The sequence below is a fragment of the Aquila chrysaetos genome, chromosome 3, assembly GCF_900496995.4.
Source record: "Aquila chrysaetos chrysaetos chromosome 3, bAquChr1.4, whole genome shotgun sequence".
Lineage (NCBI taxonomy): Eukaryota > Metazoa > Chordata > Aves > Accipitriformes > Accipitridae > Aquila > Aquila chrysaetos.
The window spans coordinates 11,800,222-11,820,807 of NC_044006.1; the positions used below are offsets into that span (position 1 = coordinate 11,800,222).

At 42.2% G+C, this 20,586-nt stretch overlaps 1 protein-coding gene across 2 annotated transcripts; it reads right to left on the minus strand.

Moving 5' to 3' along the window:
* Positions 1–13: 13 nt before the first annotated feature.
* Positions 14–20,255, minus strand: RPN2 (ribophorin II). 2 transcript variants are annotated; one of them, XM_030009697.2, is made up of 18 exons: positions 20,123–20,255; positions 19,824–20,026; positions 17,926–18,021; positions 17,054–17,229; positions 16,104–16,179; positions 15,581–15,715; positions 13,338–13,514; positions 12,814–12,932; positions 12,352–12,457; positions 9,877–9,968; positions 8,865–8,979; positions 8,003–8,197; positions 7,387–7,473; positions 6,723–6,818; positions 5,473–5,548; positions 4,424–4,553; positions 2,495–2,580; positions 14–380 (listed from the first exon to the last, which is right to left on the minus strand). In XM_030009697.2, the coding sequence occupies exons 1-17, from the start codon at positions 20,193–20,195 to the stop codon at positions 2,529–2,531; spliced, it is 2,004 nt and encodes a 667-aa protein (XP_029865557.1). In that variant the 5' UTR covers positions 20,196–20,255; the 3' UTR covers positions 14–380; positions 2,495–2,528. The 2 variants fall into 2 exon arrangements, with proteins under 2 accessions (XP_029865557.1, XP_029865558.1); XM_030009698.2 differs by lacking the exon at positions 2,495–2,580.
* Positions 20,256–20,586: the final 331 nt, after the last annotated feature.

Below are 20,586 nucleotides of genomic sequence, written 5' to 3' on the forward strand. Positions count from 1 at the left end.
CCAAAAAACAAAATTCAGGACCATTCTTTCCTCTTTATTCACAAATCATTTAGGATGAGGGAAAAGGCAGAATTGTGATTTATTTTTCCTTTTTTTCTAAAGGAAATTCAAATGTCCTGGGCAAAAAAGGGGGGAGGATCCAGGGAAAAAAGGGTTTTCCGGGTTCATATGAAAAGCACTCAAGTAGCATGAACACAACGATGAAAATCAAATTTTTAAAAAAGTATAACTGGCACCCTTTTGACTTAATATATATATATATAAAAAAAATCTGCTTCTGCCTTCCTTCTTCTGGTCTTTCAGTTATTTATTCACTTCTGTTCTGAAGGCATTTGCTTTGTTTTTCCCCATTTCTTCCATTCTTCTGATACTAGTGTGTCCTGGAAAGAAAAATCCAAAAAATTAACTTTTCCAGGCAACAAAGCACTTCCTTGCACAGTAAAAGTGTCCCAAGACCCCTCATTCTCTCTCAAAGGAAGCTTGTTGGATAAGCTTCTCAAAGGAAGCTTATCAGAGTGATAAAACCAGTACTGCAATGGAACGGAGGACTGAATTCGAGGAGGATGGAAATGGTCAGACAAAATGAAGGTTAGTTTCTGGTGCGAAAGGGATAAATGAACCTTGTAAATTACAGAACTGAACAAAAAAGCAGGGCTGAATACAAAGTCTGCAGGTACCTTAACTGCTCTTCTACTTTGGAAAGGGCCAATCTACCCATTTGGAATCAGTTGGCCCATGTAAACACAAAGAAAAGATCTTCATGTCCCCAAGAAGATGAAGTGGTCTAATGTGGGCACAGCAGACCCATCTTTTTGGAGTCCTTTTCCTTTTGAAGATGCCAGACACAGGCATAACGATGAATGCTGAGCACCTGACAGTCCAGCCCCAGAAGCTGGTAACAATACAGTCTTAACTGATGTTATCTGGGGCATCAGAAAACCCAGCAATAAGGACAAATGCTTGTGACTGCACATGGCAGCAAAACCTAACTTATGGTTTGTGGATAATAAGTTATTTGCAAGATCTTCCAGGATTACTCACAGCCCATGGGGAATTAAGCAGTTAAAATACCAGGCTGAGAAACAGAAAACATGCAAGCTGTTGAGAACACACTCGTGAGACATTTGGTAACAGGCCACTAAAAACATGAAAATCACTGGCCCAAAGCTATGGTAAAAAGAAGTGTCCAGGGACCAGAACAGCACCAGCAAACACAGCCGGGATGCAGCCAGCATTCATCTACTAGAACAAGTGACAGCCATCTCCCATTCCTCTCCAGTTACTTGTCATGGGCTTGTTCTGTGCTCAAATACCTCAAAACACTCCAGGGAGAGAAGAGATAGTAACAGGGTGTTTTTCTATGGGACATGATGCCAAATTCTCCATAGGTAATTTTCATGAAACCATCCACCATACTATCTGATCTGCAGACAGAGGCTTATACCACAGTGCACATTGTTTCTGTGACACAGCCACCCACGCTGGTTTTGTGTTGCACCACACTGAGCTCCGTTCAACGCATTGTCTGCGTGTGTGCCTGGAGCACTGACTATGAACATGAGAGAAAGCAGACGCTCATGAGATGTACCAGTACAGCATGTTGTACAGTGATTTCAGTCTCATCACAGGACTTGTCCCAGATGCCCTCTCCCTTCCCCAAAACAAGACAGTGCACTCAATGAGAAATGAAGCCACACACGCATTCAGAGTTGGGCAGCATGCAGAACGGCAGGCAGTCCTGCCTCCTATGCCACTGTGGATATAGCAAACTGGGACCTTACCTGCTCAGAATGAAAGGAAACAAAGGGCTTTGCACTAGTAAGTTATAATGGAGACCTATCAGATGATTGTATTGAATGGAGGGGACTGGCTACTGCTGTTGCCGCTGCCTGAGCCATCATGACCAGTTCAGTCTAACAGGAGGGTGAACCCTGGATTGGGTCATGTTACCAGCTGAAGGAGGTGGTGCTTACCTGGCTCTGCTGCACACAGAGCTCTCGCCACCCCAAGTGAGGACATAATTCAGCAGTCAGAGTGCCTGGCAGCTGAATAACCAGAATACTGCAGATGGGGATAGGGAGTACCAACAGCAGGGTGGGAACAGCCCAGATATCAGCCATTTTCATCATGTTCTCTTCCAGCCGACATAACTAATAATTTATTTACAGGAACAATACTGCTTAAACTAGGTTTATTTTGTCACCTGATGGCTGCTTGGTGTCCCAGACAGCATATTCACATGTGCACATATTACCATACAGACTTCAGATGATTAAGGAAATCACACAAAGGCAATTTAGTCTCAGAGGACATGTACTGCTAATATGCAAATCCAGCTGTAGCCAAGGACACCCAAGGACTGATTTAAAGCCCAATAAGTGATGTTGGAAGGAAGCAGCTTCAGCTCAGTATCTTTTTGTTCAAGGAGTGAGTGATGAAGTGAAATGAAACAGGCAGCATGCCCAGGAAAGGCCAATTCCAAAAAGGCCCTTACTTCTAGAAGAGCTGGTCACTAGCAAAACCCCCTTTTACCGCAGCGTTCTATACTTTGCCAACCTACTGCTCTGCTCTGCAGCGATCCTGCCAAAAGGAGAGAGGAAGAAAGATTCAGAGAAGATAGTAAGGAGGAAAGCAGCCCTGCTCCAGGAACCAGAGCCAGTGACAGAAATGCAAAAAGCAAAACCAGGCCTTCTGGTAACTTCTGTAAAAAGATGGTTTATACAGTCCCCTTCCCACACCCACCAGCGGTCTCCATAGTGGAACAGCAGCTCTGCCTCAAAGTACAATCTAGTTAATTATCACTGCACTTCAACATCTGAGACAGGCTAGCAGCGTGTTAACAAAAAGATGTCTTTTTGAACTTTAAAGTCATGTACAAAGGGTTTAACTTTAGCCTAAGGTAGAAGTTTTACTTTCAAATTTGCCATTGTAGTTGCAGCTTCATGTCATTTACAATGAAAAAGCATACAGACACCCCCTGCAGTGTTTTGAAGTAGGAACCAACCACTTGCATTTATGTGCTAACAGAAGCCCTGGTTGAGCAAAGACACTTAGAAGTAAGCTTCATTGTATTCTTTTTCCCCAAATCTGTATCCTAGGCAATCTGTAATTAATAATGATTTTATCATTACTCTTTAAATTAAAAAGGAAATATTATTAAATGACGTAACATAGCCCCATTGGCAACAAAATCCCAGTAGGAACTGTTATGCTAACAAGATAAAGTGCCACAATGGAGAGGGCTGGACATCCAAGGGAGCAAGGCTTGAGAAAGCTGGGAGGATGGTACTGAAAGGGTTAATTACAATAATCATCCTTCCTGCTACAGCCATGCAAGTAGAGATGTTTTAAAGACAACGAATCAATGCAAACCCCCTGAAAATTATATTCTTGTGTTTTTTTACAGCTCTTGTACTGGTTTTAATACAGTGTAATCAAAAAAGTGAGAACCCAGGGATATCTATGCAAATAGGTATGCAAGGATAAACAACTCCTAGTGGCTCAAAAAGGGGAAAGTAAGAAAAGCACAGGTTTGATGGCAAAGCAGGTCAGTAAGATCATCTTCAAAGCCAAACTCTACATCAGTACAAAAGGGCTAAAACTTAAGTCTCACATGTAAACCCCACATGGCAGAAGTGAAGGAGAGGGAACAGTTCGACCTCTAATTAATGCACTGTATTGGAAGCTTGGGTCAACAAAGTGCCTGCAGGCTGCCTAAGCTACGGCACATTCATGAGACATTGTGTGGCAGAAGGCATAAGTGTGAAGAATCAGTCCAATGCGAGTACAGAAATGACTGTTGTATCCCTAACATTTACAAGAATTCTCCCTGGTTTTGCCTGCATGTGTTGGCCTTTGTCTGTTGCTGCACACCTCCGATAAGGATCTGCTTCCCTTTTCTCTATAATCCTCCCTTAGGTAGGGGAAGACAGCAGTAAGATACCCCCACCTTACCTTCCTCCTCTTAAAACTTATCTCACAAGCAGAGCTACAGAAGAGTTGGGCCTCTTCTGTGTTTACAGTGGCTTTCATTATCTGACAATATTGTAAGAGCTCAATGTATCGTGTAGTACAACAAATTTGTCAGTGAATGGGCTTCCCCTTGTCAAAGCGAACATACTTACACCCTTTGCTTTCTCCATGTGCCTGATTGCTTCAGCAAGTGGCCATGTGGACCATTCTCTCTGAAGGATCAGTTAGCTGTATCTCAGTGGCAGCACCTCAATGCCCTAGCCAGTTCAAGCCCTTATTCTGAAAACAGGCATGAAACTGGGACCGAGCAGCCCATCCCCACACACAAGATATAAGAACCAAAAGCAGCGTTCATTACTGTATCAGTTACTGACACACAATAGCATCAATGTGATCCCCTCCACACTGATTTTAAAAGCATCTCCCACCAACGCATCCATCCCTGACTTACCGTTTTACTGCTTTCTGAGCCAGCATCCTATTGCCTGCCAGGAATGTGATGCCACCCAAAATGGCCAAGTACTTCAGAGTCTGGAACATGTTGAGCTGAGTCCAGTAGACATACATGAGTCCCAACATTGCTGTGAAAAAAAGATAGAGCCCGTGTCTGAAATTGCATTTCGAAGACCAAGCATTCATCCTCAGAACTATTGTTATGTTGTACTGCCAGGCCTAAGCATTTGGTTTCTATCTCATCTCTGAAGATCTGAAATGGCAGATCTAAAGACTATACATTGTTGCCAGGGGAAGAAGGCATCTGGGTCTCCATACTGGAGGAAATGTGACACTGATGGCTCGCAACCAATCCTCTTGTGGCAGAATTATGGATGTATTATAGACATTAAGGGCTATTAAAAGGAGGAGGATACTCTGGATTTCAATAGAGGATATTAACTTTTGCACATCTGTAGGAGCTTACAGCTTTTTAAAGCTTCCAAGGAAAGTGGCTTGGATTAAGCAACACACTGTCATTTGGGAAACAGCAGATCCAACGTTCTCCCAACCTGCTATGTTTTTGAAATTCTACCAAGACAGTAAATAACTGTGCAACCAAGGGCAGAATAAAATTGATGAAAACAATTGGTCCAGCCAAAGAACAAGAGCAGCTTTCACAGGAAGAGCTTTAAAGAAAAGATATAGTCTTTCACTGTAGACAGCAGTCCCACAGGTTTCAATCCCCACAGAAACTCCCTGCTTACAAAGGATAAACATGCAATAAAGAAAGTGTGACCTTTGGAAATAAGAAGTTCTATTAAGTATAGATAAATGGTGTGAGAAAGGAGCCCAGATAATGATGGCTGTTATAAGCTGATGGCCAAAACAGGTTTATCACCATATTAACAATCACGAAAAGCAGGAAGACAGATGAAAACAAGAGAACAAATGTTATGCTATTATGTCATTATAGTTAATAGAGTGCAAGCCCATTAACCACCAGGGCTCTCATCTGTAACTCCCAGGTGAGAAGGTCAAACAAAGCAGAAAGCCTCTGACACTTACCAGCATGTCCCATGTGAAAAACAATGGTGCTGGGAGCAAAGCTGAAGTTGGAGATGTTGGCACCTATCTTTATCCACTAAAAGGAAAAGAAATAAAACCTGAGTTACAACAGCCTTGTAAACACAAGCTTTTGTTTTAAACTCCAGTATCTTTCAAGCCTGTTTGCTTTAAGTTCTTCAATGAATACAGTGTATCCTCTACAGAAGCACTTGTTCACCACTACAACAGGACAGAGTAGTAATTTTGCTAAAGACAACACTGTTGAGTTCCTTTAGTGAAAATTTCTCCTGCTGCCTCTGACTGCTCAAATGAAGTTCCTTGATTATCTTTCTTAAACTGATGAGATATTTGGATATTGCTCAAAATCTACATTTTCCAGAAAAATAAACATTGCTATTTCTATCCAGCTGAATTAATTTCAATTAAAAAGACAAAAAAAGGTAAGGTTCTAGTTTTGGACTCAGCAAAGAACAGCTATAGATACAAGATGCTTGCTCATAAGAACAATTGCAGTTTTTAGAGTAGAAAAGAGAAAGGCATGCAGGATGGGAAACAGGAACAGTAGCTATGACATTTTTCATTAAAGTGTCATCAACATGCATATTGTGAACTCCAGAGACCAGTGGACATGACTATCTGAATGCCAGCTTTCAGTGAGACTAGCTAATGGGAAATTACTGCCAAGCAAATAAGGGATCAGTTTCATCCTCCAAATAAGGAGTAATTTAACTTGACTAGATGAGATTTTGTATTGCATTAAGTTCAAAACACTGATCTGATGATACAGTGAGTAGCAGTAGATGTTTCAACTACAGACACACAAGTATTAATTATGTCCATAAATCTGATGGACCAATGTGATAGGATTAAGTAACAGATTTTGTGATGATATATTAAGTGCGAGGCAGAATCACTGCTTTTTTCCCGTGGAAGTCTAATGTTAGTTATAACCTAATCTGCCCACTGCTATCCAACATCCCTAGCAGAAGCACACTGGAAAAACTCACCCCACCTACTTCTACTTGGCAGCAGTGTTTTTCTGTTTTGACTATAAACTAAAAAACAGTTTAGGAAAGAGACAATACCAGACCAACACTCTGCACTGACATTTGCTAGCTATGACTCCAGCACTGCTGTGCTAGTCATGATTAACCAAGAGTTTTAAATACGAAGTTTAGCTGGCCAACCTCATAAGTGACTTTTGACTGGAGGGGAAAAAATTTTCTTCTTCTGTGGCCCAGTTCACTCACCAGAATGAGCAGCAAAAGCAGCGGGGAGAGAATCAATGCTGTGAAAGTGTTAGATACCACAGTGGGAGGCCTCTTCTCAGGTTCCCTGAAGAGGTGCTGCAAACAAACAAAACCAACTTGTAAGTAGGAGTACTCCAACAGAGCAGCTTCTCGGCTCCCCAGAGGACCAGGTGCAGCCCTGGTGCTGTTCCCAGATGTTCCTTTGGATGATAAGCATTCCTCTTAAGGCAAAGACTGAGTCTTTAGTGTCTGTTCCAGTCTCTGCACATTTGATCTCCTGCACAGTTAACTTTTCCTTGCACTCACAGAAGCACTTGCTAGTTTGTCATCAGCACCGATGGCTGGAATGAAGCAAGAGAAATCTTCAGAAGCAGAGAGCTTTCTGTGGTGCTGACCTAGTCAAATTTTCATGTTTGAACCTTCTCAGTGACATCAGTTGCTCTCTCACAGGTAGGACACAGCTTATTTATTCATACTCCAGATGACTGCAACAAATTTCTTTCCATTAAGCTGTAGCTCTGGTCTTCCTTTAATTACATTATTTACACAGTGTTAATTTTTTTTAATGAGAGATTACTTTTCAAAAATAAATTATGATGAGAACAAATAATACTAGTAGGACTAGCCCCCCATCTCTGCACATAAATTTTGGTTTTGACTGTACCTGGATTTCAGGTTTGGGAACAAAGATGTTCTTGGACTGAACTGTGGATGGTGCATCCTCTTCTGGGAATTTGATCACAACATCAGCCTGAAATGAAATCATGCAGCTTCATGAAGTTTGATCTTAATATATTAAAAGTTTTATAAAACCTATTGCATTACTGTGGCCTATTTCCTTATTTGTCAATCTATGATTGACATGATTTTTAAAGGAAACTAAGGAAAAACCCATCAGATTTTTTAAGAAGCAATTTCTCCTAAACAGAGGCAATAATGCCATTCATCCATCACTAAGAATTGGACTTAATTTCCAGCACAGCAAGCACAGAAAGGCTAAACCTTGAAGTGCTTGCTGTGAAATTAAAATCAAACCCACAAACATTCTGAAGTTTCTGTTCCACCACATGATGAAATGAATGTTCTTTTCTGTCCTGCTTTGATGTTTGCTTAAAAACTTAAAATGAACAGCAAACCTCAGAGCCCATAAATGGCCAAAAGATTCTGTTTCACTACAAAGAACAAAACATTTGAGCTTTTTTCTTCCACACCTGTACCAAGACCTCCTGTTAGACTGCCAGTAATCTCAAAACCACATCACCACCCTTCCAGCTACATACCACATTCCACAGGATTGGATTTTCCAGAGTGGCATCTCCAATTATCAAGTAAAGAGTGTAGGTACCAGAGGCAGAGTCAAATTCAGTCTTCCTTTCAGAAGTATCCAGTTCAAACTTGTATACGTTCTTGCTATCTGGTTCTGCAACAAACACTACCTCCTGGCCAGTCTTTTGGTTGTGAAGTCGGACAAAAGTCTGAAAGGAAAGGTTGTAACACTTCTAGATTATCTCATAGCGCATTTACAAATGCCAGCAAAATGAGAAAAAGCACGACATTAACAGAAGTTGGAATATAACCTGGGAGCCTGGGTGTTTAAGACCCTTGCAAATCAGCAAAGTTCTATGTCTCTTTGAGTAACCACATTAACACAGGACCAAGACCATCCAGTGGCCCGCTTGGGGTACAGGGCAACACACTGAATGTTACTCAACATGGTATATGCAACAGCACACAACAGGGATGTATACATACATGGTTTTTGTTGGGTTTTTTCCCCCTTTTTTTCTATTTTATACAGAAAACATAGAATTTTAAAAAAAGTCTAAATTCAAGGACTTTTTCAGCAAACAATCTATATTAAAAAAAGCAGAAGTGTGCTTTTACAGTGCAGCTACCTGCATGCATTTTGTTGAGTTAAATAAGACACAGTACCAGAGCCAGAAGAGGCTTCATTTAACATACAGCCAAAATAAATGAACTGAATCCACTTCCCATCTACCAAGACCAGTGATCTTTCACAGTCCATGTCAGAAATATAAGGCTTCTCAAAACCTATCAAATCTTTTCAAGAGCAACTGTCACCTCAGATGCTTCAAGATGGAACATCTCAGTGACACAGCAATGACAAAAATTTGTCCTAACCTGGTGAGGGATGAGTTCAGCTCCACTGTTCACGTCTATCAGCTGGAAGGATAAAGCAAAATTCTGATGGCTGTCAGCAGTGAATGAACCCTTGGCTTTGGCTGGGTAGGCTACCCTAGGAGGAAAAAAACAAACAGAATGGAGGTGATCTTCCAAGAGAATGCCCGGCATTCAAAGAAACCAAGGCATGCAAGCCTGTCTAGCAGTACTGCAGTCTACTCAGCATAGATTAGCTATTTTATCAAAAAGTCAGATGAACTAACATGTCTTTCTCTTCCACCATAAATTTAATGAAAAGAAATGAATGGAATTTTTTTAGCAGGATTTTTGTGAGCTACGTACCTTGCCCATTTTCAAGTAAAATGGTTGTTTGTTGTAAGGTTCAAAGGAACACCAGAAGGTTTTGCTAATACCACACCCCACATTCCATTTAACCAAGGCTATGCTACAACCAAAGGTGTGATGGCAGCAGAACAGAAAAAAACAGACACTCAGACTTCAGCATAGGAAGGCTGTATCAACACACACACATAGTAGGCTCAGTGAGGCTGTGCAACCTAAGTTAAATTCCATACATTACATTCTAACTGATGTCAGTTAAAAAAACCAATTACATTAAGTTCAAGTACACCTAGCAACGGTACAGCCACACCCCCAAATACAGTGTACATGTTGCTTTAGAGCATCTCTACCGGAGCCCGATAATGCCAGAAATATTAACACAATTCTTTTAACTTGCTTTCACTATGGAGAGGTGCCAACAAAAGAACAGAAGACTCAGGTTGCCTGGCTTCTGTTAGTACTTATTTCAGCATCAAGGAAAATCACCTATAAAAATAATCAGTATTCTCCCAATGAACTTACAGGTTTAAGAGAAACAGCATGTGTATAACTCTGTCGTTATTCCAATACAAGATTCCTCTCGTTTAGCTGAATTAGGTAAAGCTCAGAAGATCTCTAGTCTAGAGCCAGCGTTGCCTGTTAAAGGATCACACACACTGAATTGTTTTACCTGGTTGTTTTTGGCGCAATGCTCTGATCTTTATCCACGGTAGAAAGATCTACATTAGTAATCCCAACTTCTGTGGAAACTTTTACTTTCAGCTGCAACAAGACACAACAGAAAATTACTCAGAGCACTTTATATATACTAATTGTGGTCAAGTTCACTGCAGAAGCTTTAGCTCTTCTGTCCCCTTCCCCAAAGAGGGTCTTACACTAAGCCAAAGACAGAACCTAACCTGAACAGAAGGATCTACCACAATTTACCTTCTGGCAAAGCTCCTGCATCATTCATTAACCCTAACCCATCCCCTTTCTCCCTGCACAATTAGCCAGCTCTGAAGACACCAGCTTCTCAGTCATGCTGGAGTTAGCTGCCCTTTGGAAAATTGTTTTTAATGAAACAGTCCAACTATCCAGATCCAACTAGTTTTCCTTTTGAACTAGCAGAAACTAGCTATTAAAGATTACATCACATACAATACAACTTAAAACTGCATGTGCACATGTACTTCTGCTTACTGGATAGCAATTTGAGATGAGAGGTCTCCAGACAGCAACCAATTATGCCTTTGTTGGCTCCTAAAGTCTAACAGGTTTCTGCTGATTTTATTACCAGCAGGCAAAAGCCAAAGCATTCCTCCAGACCTGCACTTTGTTCAGCAAGCTTTCCTTCAGAGTCACAGCATTTATCACTTAGCATAGGGCAGCCAATAAGGCCCTGTCATTTATCACACTCCTTTGCACTAAAGGCAGTATAAAGCCTAAGCAGAGAAATTACTTCCTGCCCTCTCCCCAGTTCCAAACCACAGACCATCTAGGCAGTGAACCTCAGTGCGTTTGACTGATTTCAGTCCCTCTCTCAAACATAAGCAGTTACTGCAGTCTGTAGTTTTTAATTAGCACATTTGTTCTCACAGCTTACAAATGCTCCCCTGGAGAATTAAAGTTTCATTGCCAAGATATTTTTCATCATATACTACAATTTGTTATTACAGGTTTGCTCATGTGAACCAGCCCCACACCCTCACTCTGAAAAATAATTCACAGGGAACCTGTGGAAAAAATATGTAAAAACATAAACTAAACTATTCAGGTCAGACTTCAAACACAACAATTCTGGCAGTTCCCTTACAACAAAAAGTGTAATTTAAGATAGAGGTTACCCCTGAAAATGGATCCATTAACATGTAGACTATTCAGGCTAACTTTAGTAAAGCCTTAGTTTGTTCCAAGATGGACTAATGAAATATTAATTTTAAAAAAGTTAAGTGAAGGCAACTCAGAGCTGCTGCACACAGCCCCTCCAACTGAACAGTACACAAACATCCCTGAAATATTTTAATGCCAGGAAATGTAGTCTCTGCCAGAGTAATAACCCACTGGTTTAGCTCATTACTGTCAAAACGATGGTGCATTAAGGACAATTAATGCTAATAACAGTAAGGAAAAAAAGCAGTTCCCCTAGCAGTCCTCCCCCATAACAATGTGTCTTATTAGAAGCGGTTCACACAAAGCCACCACAGCGTTAATACATTCCTACTGGTACCTCTGTGTGCCAGCAGTGAGCTTAAGCAGGACCAATCAATCCCCTTTTGACACTCCTAAGTGCCATTACTACTACAATGACAACATCAATTTGATACACAGTGTAAAGGTCAGCAGTTGTAAATAAGCGCCTTCCCCCACTCCAAGCCGACTATGTTGGAAGACTTTAAAAGCTAATCTTTTCCTTAAATATGCGATTGAGGGCAAAAACTAACCCTGGGAATAGACATCATTGAAGAAGAACATTCTCAGCTGTTGACGCTGGGGGTGACTACATGAATAGTCACAGAGATCACATTCTTCTCACTGTAACAAACGTGAGGAAAGTAAAACTCTGAGTGTTTATATACAACTCTTCTTTAGAAACATGTGGTGTAACAGCTTTTGCCACCAAAAAGGGTGTACGTATGCATGAAATTAAGACTTCATTTGCATTTGCTTTGGTCGCTGTCTCTCCACTACAAAAGCATCACCATATACACAGTTAGGAGATGCCAAAAGACACCTCTGACTTTTTTCTAAAGCTCTAGAGCTTATACAAATGCTCCACTTCCATACATCAGGCAATCACCAGATAACTGCTCGCCAAGCCTTGAGCTTTAGAGACTCAAATCTTGAATGCTCTGAAGAACTAACATTCTTAGCAGTCATTTTTGCATAGCTGCTTTGGGCTGCTATATAAATACCTCCACTGTTAGCCTTTGTTCATATGCTGTCAGATCAGCAACTAAGTGATAAGTCAGTTTTGAAATTTACACAAATCTCTTTTGATCATATATTAATATGGTTACTGGTCATAATCCTGAGTCAAAATCCAATGCATTACAGAAAAACATGGGATAAAAAAAAAGCCATACGACATCCTTAACAGGTATAAATAAAAAGCTGTTTCAGTGAATAGGCACAGAATTAAAATGCCATCAAAAAGCATACCCACCTCAACTTTGTTAGCAATAAATCGCTTATCTCCATCAACACTGATAGAGAAATCATAATATCCACTTGCAGGTTTTGCATTCATGAAGTTCAGCTCAAAGACGTCTCTACAACAGAAAAAGCAAGGTGCTAAGTATCCTCTAGGATACTAACAGCAACCTACAAATAGGTAACATCTTGCTACCAAGAAGTCTCCAAATATGCTAGCTTAAGCAGGCAAACAGACAAATGCAGCACAAAACTAACATTGCTAAGTGCAGCAGGAAAAGAATTCTTCAAAGCTCCCCCGAAGTCAGGAGAACAATGCAATTTCCCACTCCCAATCAAAAGAAAAAGCAACAGAAATTCACCATTACTACCAAATGTACATTTCTCTGGTGGAAGAACACATAAGGAAAGTAAGTCCAACACTGTTTAAGTAACACCTGTTTGCCTTACAAACTGTAAAAATAAGATTTCTTACCCTGACAGAGCAAATTCTCTCTGTTGAAGGACAGTGGCTTTGGTAGATGCAGACTTGGCATAGTCGAGCTTTACAGAAGCTTGAGTCAGTGGCTGGGACATAACATTGGTCACTTGTAGCTACAAGAAAAAAAAAAATAATCAAGAATTTCCATGAAACCATTTGTCCCAGAAGGAATGTGGGAGCACAGACAACTCACTACCCCTCTGTATTATACACACAGAATTCTCCCCGGTCCAGCATCCCAGATTCACCTAATTCTTTCTAACATAATTGGGAAAGCTAAACTTGTAATCAGCAGAGCGGACTTCCACAGTGTCTTTTCAAGGTAGTGTCTGGTAAGCCCTGGGTAAGCAGAGGTTCCGAAGAATCACTTCATAAAAGCACTAAAACCCCAGATCTACTGGAACCCGAGTCCTGGAGCTAAAAATGAAAGACATCACCTTGCACATTCAGTCATCCCAGACCTACAATACTAAAGACTGAGCCAAGAGATGAGTTAAGATTTGGGGCTAAGGACTCACCCTGAGTATGGGCTGATGGTGAGACACAGCTGCAGGCCCATCGGGGACAATAATGACAGGCAAGTGGTAGCGGTTCTGGGATAAAGAACCTGCGGCACAAGCAACACTGAAGGCCTCTGAGAGTGTCTCAAAGTTTTTCTTGCTAAAAATTGCATTCATCAACTGGATAATTTGATCCTGAAAGAGGAAAAGCAAATCACATACAAGCACCAGCAGCTTACCACAACATTGCAGACTGGCTCAGTATAATGTTATTAATAAAAACATCGTTCATAAAGGCTGTTTAATTTCCCACTTGCTTTAAAAATAACTCAAGTTATGAGGTAACCCAAAATTAACTACTTTTTGAATGTCACATTAGCATTCTTATTCTTGGCTGGGAGGTTCCAACCACAATTGCTGTAATTGTGCTGAAAACTTCCAAAAACGGAATTTGGTTCTACCTCTTCAAACTACATATTTCAGAATGGAAGATGCCGTCAGCTCAACTATCCAGACTGCGTGCAGCTGCAAAAAGATAATTTGGCTCCAGGAGCCATACAATTGTCTTCATACAGTGGAGAAGGACTAGGCTACATGTCCTGGCTACCTGCCAGGCTGGGAAGGCCACAGAGTGGTGATGCAAAGCATCCTAATGGCTCTGGAAGGAGCCAGTCTAGGCCCATGCAGGCTTATCCCCTTAGGCTCAGCAGTGTCCTCAAGCTAAGAGGATTAGCTTTAAAGCAGTACCACCAGGAGCACAGAGCCAGCTCTGGCTCTGGGATGTGCCAAAGCTAATCTGTCCTCTCCAAAGTAGGCGTGGGACCACATCCCCCAGCTGGTTTTGCAGTCTGACTTTGTAGGGTTAGTGCATCTGTGCCACACTTCGCAGGGTATGCCATATTATTCAGATTCTTCCATCACTCCCTGCTAGTCTGGAAAACAGAGGGATTGGTTACCTGTACTTTGATCCAAGCAAAGAATTGTGGGCTTAATTCTGATCAGAAATTAGAATAATCAAAGACAATCCCAAATAAAGCAACAGGCATACAATTTAGTAACCTACAAAGCACACTTTTAAATGAAGCCCACTGCATATCAAATTTTCACCCTCCTACTTGTATTAATGAGCACCAATGTACATCAGAACTAGAGAAAGCATCCAGACAGATGCCACAAAACTCCTGCACAGTGCAAATCCTGCAGTGTTTTTCTTTTATATGGAGGGCATGGCATAGCTCCAGACCCTAATCAGCAACTGACACTCTCATTTAAATTGTGGGGAAAAACAAGGGAGCTATTTTTTCAAATACTACATGTTAATTTTAAAAGAAAGTTTTGTGGTATTCTGGAGGCACTCTCACCATTCACAAGAGATAAAGCTTTAAGCCCCAACAATAGCACTTCTGACAGCACAATTCTGAAACAACTCTAAACAATTTTCCTTAATTGGTCTTTTTTTTAAACATCATTTGGACGCTGACAGTTTGAATTGTGTGTAGCAGAATCACCACCTCAAAAATGACATCAAAATTACTTTGCATTAGTCAGTTTGGCAGCAGCATGGAAGAGAGCCAGGAATGAACTCAGATGTCTTACACTGGCTTCTGTCTCAACCCTGCCACTTTGGCTTGTGCTTTAGGGAGCTGCCATTCTCAATCAAAAGTACATCTAACTCAGTTAACTTGTGGAAAAAAATTACTAAGTGGATAGCTTGCAGTAATGATTTCTAGCTTAATCAAGCTCAAAAGGAATTTCCAACAGTCTTTCATTTTAGACAACAAGTTTTTGTATCTGGATTCCTGCAGGCATATGGTACTAATATTGTCTCCCTTTTGGGCACCCCAGACTAGGGTGCCTGCATTTCCTCACAGGTAAATAACATTTGCAAAACACTTTGAAATGCTGGAAAGTGCTAGACAAGTGCCAAATGCCAGAACAAACTCTGAAACAAGAGGGTTTTTCAACAGCTAGTCTCGATAAACAAAGAAAACGAGACCTCACTTGCAATTTCCTTCTGTACATTTGAAAAAGAAAAAAAACCAAACCAAATTCAGCCTGTGATCTTGAAGGTGGAATTTCCTCCTAGATTCTGTTACTTCACATTCCCTCCCTCTGAGATGTGCCTTTTCACTGAGTGTGCTCATTTTTCACAGTAAAAATTCTACCCAGTTATACTGGCATCTTGCACTGCACAATAGGGCAACTAGGCAGATCCTTTTTGTGAGCTACAGTGTGGAAGGGAGGAAAAGGCAGATACAGACCTCCTTCATTGCTGGCTCCGTACCCACATGGTCCGACAGCTTATAGGCAGCAGCAACAAACAGTGCAGTAGTCTCAATTCCTTCTTCAAACTGCAGATAAACTCCACCCAAGTCATCCAGGCGAGCAACAAGATCCTGACAGAAAGAGTTATTAAAATTTAAATCGCATTCTAGTAGATCCACAGAAGTTAACCCTATTGTTAAACTTGTACTCAAGTCTGTCTGGGATCACTGACATATTTTGCAATAGTCATTTAGAAACAGGAAAAAAAGGAAACCTTCAGCCTTTAGTGGATCTAATTATATTTAAAAGTCATGACTTTCTGTGTTTCAGTCCACTGTGAAACAGTTAAAAGTCCAGAAGAAATACCTACTTAAAAGGAAGAGCCAAGCCAACCCACACGATGCAGGCAAGGAATTAGCCAGGTTGGTTTTTCATTTTGTGTTTCACATTAATACATCTTTCAGTACTACAAAGGTCTAACAAATTCCTGAATAATTAGAGAGCATAGAATGTTCCTACCTCTATCTCCTCAACAATGCCACTTAGATCTGCCTGCTGGGACAAGTAAGATGCCGTCTCCAAAGCCTGGATGGTTCTTAAACAAGAACAAACAAAACCAAACAATTGTATGATTTTTCCTTCCTTAAAAGCCAAACATCATTCAAATCAAAGCAACTACAGTTTCTATTCTGAATGAAGTGCAAAGCAGGTGTTACTGCATTCAGTTGACTCAAGACAATGAATCTGAAGTGATTCAGTGGAAACTTAGAATTCATTATGGGACACCACTTTAGCTTCATCAGCTCTGCAATAAACTCATAGATTCAAAGGCAGTGAAGAAACCAAACTTTGATCCCTGCACAGCACAGATCCCCACACTTGCTAGTGAGGCTTCCAGGAATCCAATTTTTTCATTAATAAAGCACATTTTAAAGTTTCCCTTTTTCCCCCAGCTTTTAAGGAAAGCTCTGTCCCCTCATTTCACAGTCAAATTACTTAATTCTTTGGTGATAAATGCCAAGATTCCTTCTGCTTACTGGCACTTTTTTTCCACCTCACAGTACAGGCATCCCAACGTACAAAAGACAGGGCTGAGGAAGAGCATCAAGTCTACTGCAACCATAAATGACAAAGAACCATGGCTGGATATTAAGTAAAAAATTTGTTGTGAATCTTTTTAAAAGAGGAGGCTTCTTTGGGATATGTCCTCTTTACTGACCATTATTCTTGAACTAAACTGAATACATAAGCTCCTTTGCAAAATCACACAGAAAATAGCCCCAAACCATATTTTTCATTCCCCCAGAGGGACAATAATGAACTGGACAAATACACCAAATGAAAACACAGCACCTACTCTACTACATCTACATTACAAAAATTAAGTGTTAAAATACCCTTTACTCCAAAATCCAACTGCCTAGAGGATAAACATGCAATAGTGAATCATTTCCATCTGAAAGACTTACGCCAGCACATTTTCTTCTTTGCTAAGACGAGCAGTAAGAGCACTAAGTGCTTCCTGAGATGCTAAAGGAAGGCCAAAGCCACTCAAGGCCCCAACAGCATGGAAGATCTGGGTGACTGAGGAATCCTCACTGACAGCTGCAAGCAGCAGCTCCCTGGTCTCATTTGAAATGGTAACCTGCAGAAGAGCACAGAGAACACGTTGATTCACACTTGAAAAAACAAGGCCTTCTAGCCACCAATATCTTCCTGGAGCAACACACTCGATCAGTGAACTACTATAAGCTTCTGGGAAAAAAACCTTTATCATTCATTACCTTTTAGTTTAAACAACTAAATCCCCAAGTTTTGCTGTCAACTATCAATTAGTCAGGATAATCCACAATTCAGATTTATCCTGGTAACCTGCTACTGCTTTTCATCTGGCATCACATCATTGTGCAGCAGCTAGTGGTACTGATGAAAAATGGGGCTTGGATAACCCACCCACAATTCAGCAAGGGTGACCTGCATTTGTATCATTGCAGCATTTCAACACAGAGTTTACATCCAGTTTATCATCCACCCAAAGAGTTTTTAATTGACACAGCTGGTGTGAATTCTATTAAAATGTGCTGGTTCCTTTTTTCTTAGCCACCAATGTTTAATCAAGAAATAAACCCTCAGAATTACTCTGACCAAATACTTGCTTTATATCATTACACTTTGCCTTGTACAGAGTACTCCCAGACACTTCACAAGTAATTTACCCAAGACACAACAAAGTACAACCCACTAAAAGTAGAAGTTATGCGTAAAATAAAACCAAGAAAAAGATCAAGGTAAATACTTCCTTGGTAACATCTGTCTTCAGAGCTCAGGGCTCCAAACTCACCTCACAGCCAGACAGGACCCGGATGGACTGTGCAGCATAGAAGAGAGAATCAACACTGCTGGAGTCCACGTGCGATTTGATGAAATTGCATGCAGCCTGTGAAGAAAGAGAAGTTAACTTACAGTAACAGTCTTGACTTAAGCCACCGAGAGGAGATTTAAATGATACTCTAGGACAATTTCATGTACACTGCTGTGCATTTTTGTACTGAGAAAAGGCAAACGAAACCCCTAGTAATATTTGCAATGCCGCAAGAGCCTAGAACCCCCCCAGATCCTACTCTGCTAAATGCTGCACAGAAACAGAGGAGGTTCCTGCTAAGAGAGATAAATGATTCTCACATAAACTCTACCACAACCAGAATTCATATTTAAATTGAGTATAATTATAAAACCTATCAAAATAAAAGTCCCATAGGTATATTTAGTAGGGAAAATCTCCCAGGATAGAGAACAGATGAACAGAAATTCTGTGGGCTGGCTTCCTTCCCAGCTGTGTATCACACATAATCATTAATGGATGCAGAATATAGAATTTCAAAGCATACAGAAAGAAAAGTTGGGTAAGCAGCTACAGTATGAAGGCAAACAATAAGACTGCTCATTAATCTGTAGCCAGCTTATTATTAACTGACAACTAGATAGATGGATCATTAAGATTTCATTTTAATCAGAAAATAACCAAGAATTTAACTGCTCATACATAATTTTGAGTATGTAGAACATAGGTCTTTACAAGTAGTACAGGATTTTCAGGCTACAGTTAACCTAGGAATACTGATATATGTTCAAGTGTTACACCTAGCTATTATTTTTACTACCGCTACCTTTTAAATAGTCTCACCCCACAAAGAAGTACACTGTCCAGAAAAAAGTCTCATCACAAACCTCAAGGAACCAATAAATAATTACTGTTTACCTGCAGAAGCAAAGGCTGTATTATCATTGCCAAAACTAGGAACTATTAAAAAACCCAGCCACACTGACATGAACAAAAGCAACAATTCTCAGCCTAGCCTGCAGATGACCAGCAAGGCGTGCAGTGTGAACCACAACATCTTCAGGAGCCACACACTTATGAGTTTGTGGTGCAAATACACAACACTCAAAGAAAAATGAAGTCCAAATGGTTCAGAACCACTGAACTACCTGAATTTACGAGGAAAGAACAAACTTATGTTTACAGCTTAGGTGCACAGGTAAGCATGCACATGCATGTAAGCAGGCATGCCTATGTAAGCAGGTTGTTACAAGGACAACCTGCAACATTTAAACTAGAAACACTTAAAGACATGAAAAGGCAGTAAGCATCCTGTTGATACCGCAAGCCTTTGTTTCTAGTCTGCACAGCAGGGAACATATTTTATATACAAAAATAGCAAGAGCATATGACCTGGCTGAATTTGGTGTCAGAACTGAAACAAAATAATGAGAGCCCTATTTAACAGGATAGCAAAGCAAACATGGCACGGGTGGAAATCTTTTTCAGAAAACAGTGAAACAAATTGATAGCTACAGTAATATCACAACAGACTATAGAGAAGCGAGCCCCGAAACCGCCATTTAGAGGCAGTAAGCGTGAGAAAGCCCAGACAAAGATGCAATTTATTCAGCTAGCACACCCGAAGGATTGTCAGTAATTACCACGGATTTGCTACGATACTCGCTAAGAACGTAACACACGTGTGCTTTACGTTTTCCTCACGGCCCTGTCAAAGCAGAGCTGGCTAGATAAACCCCTTATGCCTCATCTTTTGCTGCTGGGCTGCCCCTACAGCTCCTCAACCCAGCGAAGCACCCTCGTGCGGAGCCGCACGGCACCGGGCGGGCAGGGCAGCCGGCGGAGCGCGGGCTGGGGGCGGGGGGAGAGGCAGCACCAGCGGCCCCTCAACCGCTCACCTTTTCGTCCGCCACCCGCGCCCCCAGGCTGCCGAGGCCCACGATGGAGTAGAAGGCGGCCTGCAGGTCGGCGAAGGGCCGCTCCAGCGCCGCCCTCAGCCGGGCCAGGTCGCGGGCGGTGAGGCGGTGGCTGGGAGCCAGGGCCCGGGCACCGGCGAGGAGGAGGAAGAGGCTGAGGGCCGCCGTCAGACGCAGCCGCGGGCCTGCGGAGAGACAAGCGAGTTACCCCGCGGCCCTTCCCCGCAGTACCGAGGGTCGCGCCCGCCGCCTCGCCCTCCCCACCGCGACCCGCGCCTCACCCGGCGCCGCCATGATACCGCCCGCCGCCTGGGCCACGCCGCCGCTTCCGCCCCGCGCCCCGCCCCACACCATCGCGCCCGCACCACGGGGGAGGCGGGAGGGACGGCGTATTTTGCGAAGGGGCCTCAGCCCCACGGACGCCCGCTACGGGCACTGCGAAACTGTGGAGAAGAGCAGACCGCGGGGGGGGGGGCGGGAGGCGGGATGGGACCGGGTAGCAGCGGGGCTGCCAGAGAAGCGGCAGCGGCGACTCCCCTGGGCGGCGGGAGTGGTACGGGCCTCCCGGCGGCCCTCGGCGGCGGGCGGGGGCGGCCCCTGGCGAGGATGTGGGTTGCGCTGATTGGCCGAGCCACCCGCGGCCCTCAGCGCGCCATGGCGCCTTAAAGGGGAAGCGCCGTAAAGGCGCGCCGGGTCTTCTGGTACTGCCATGCCATGCCATGCCATGCCATGCCATGCCATGCCA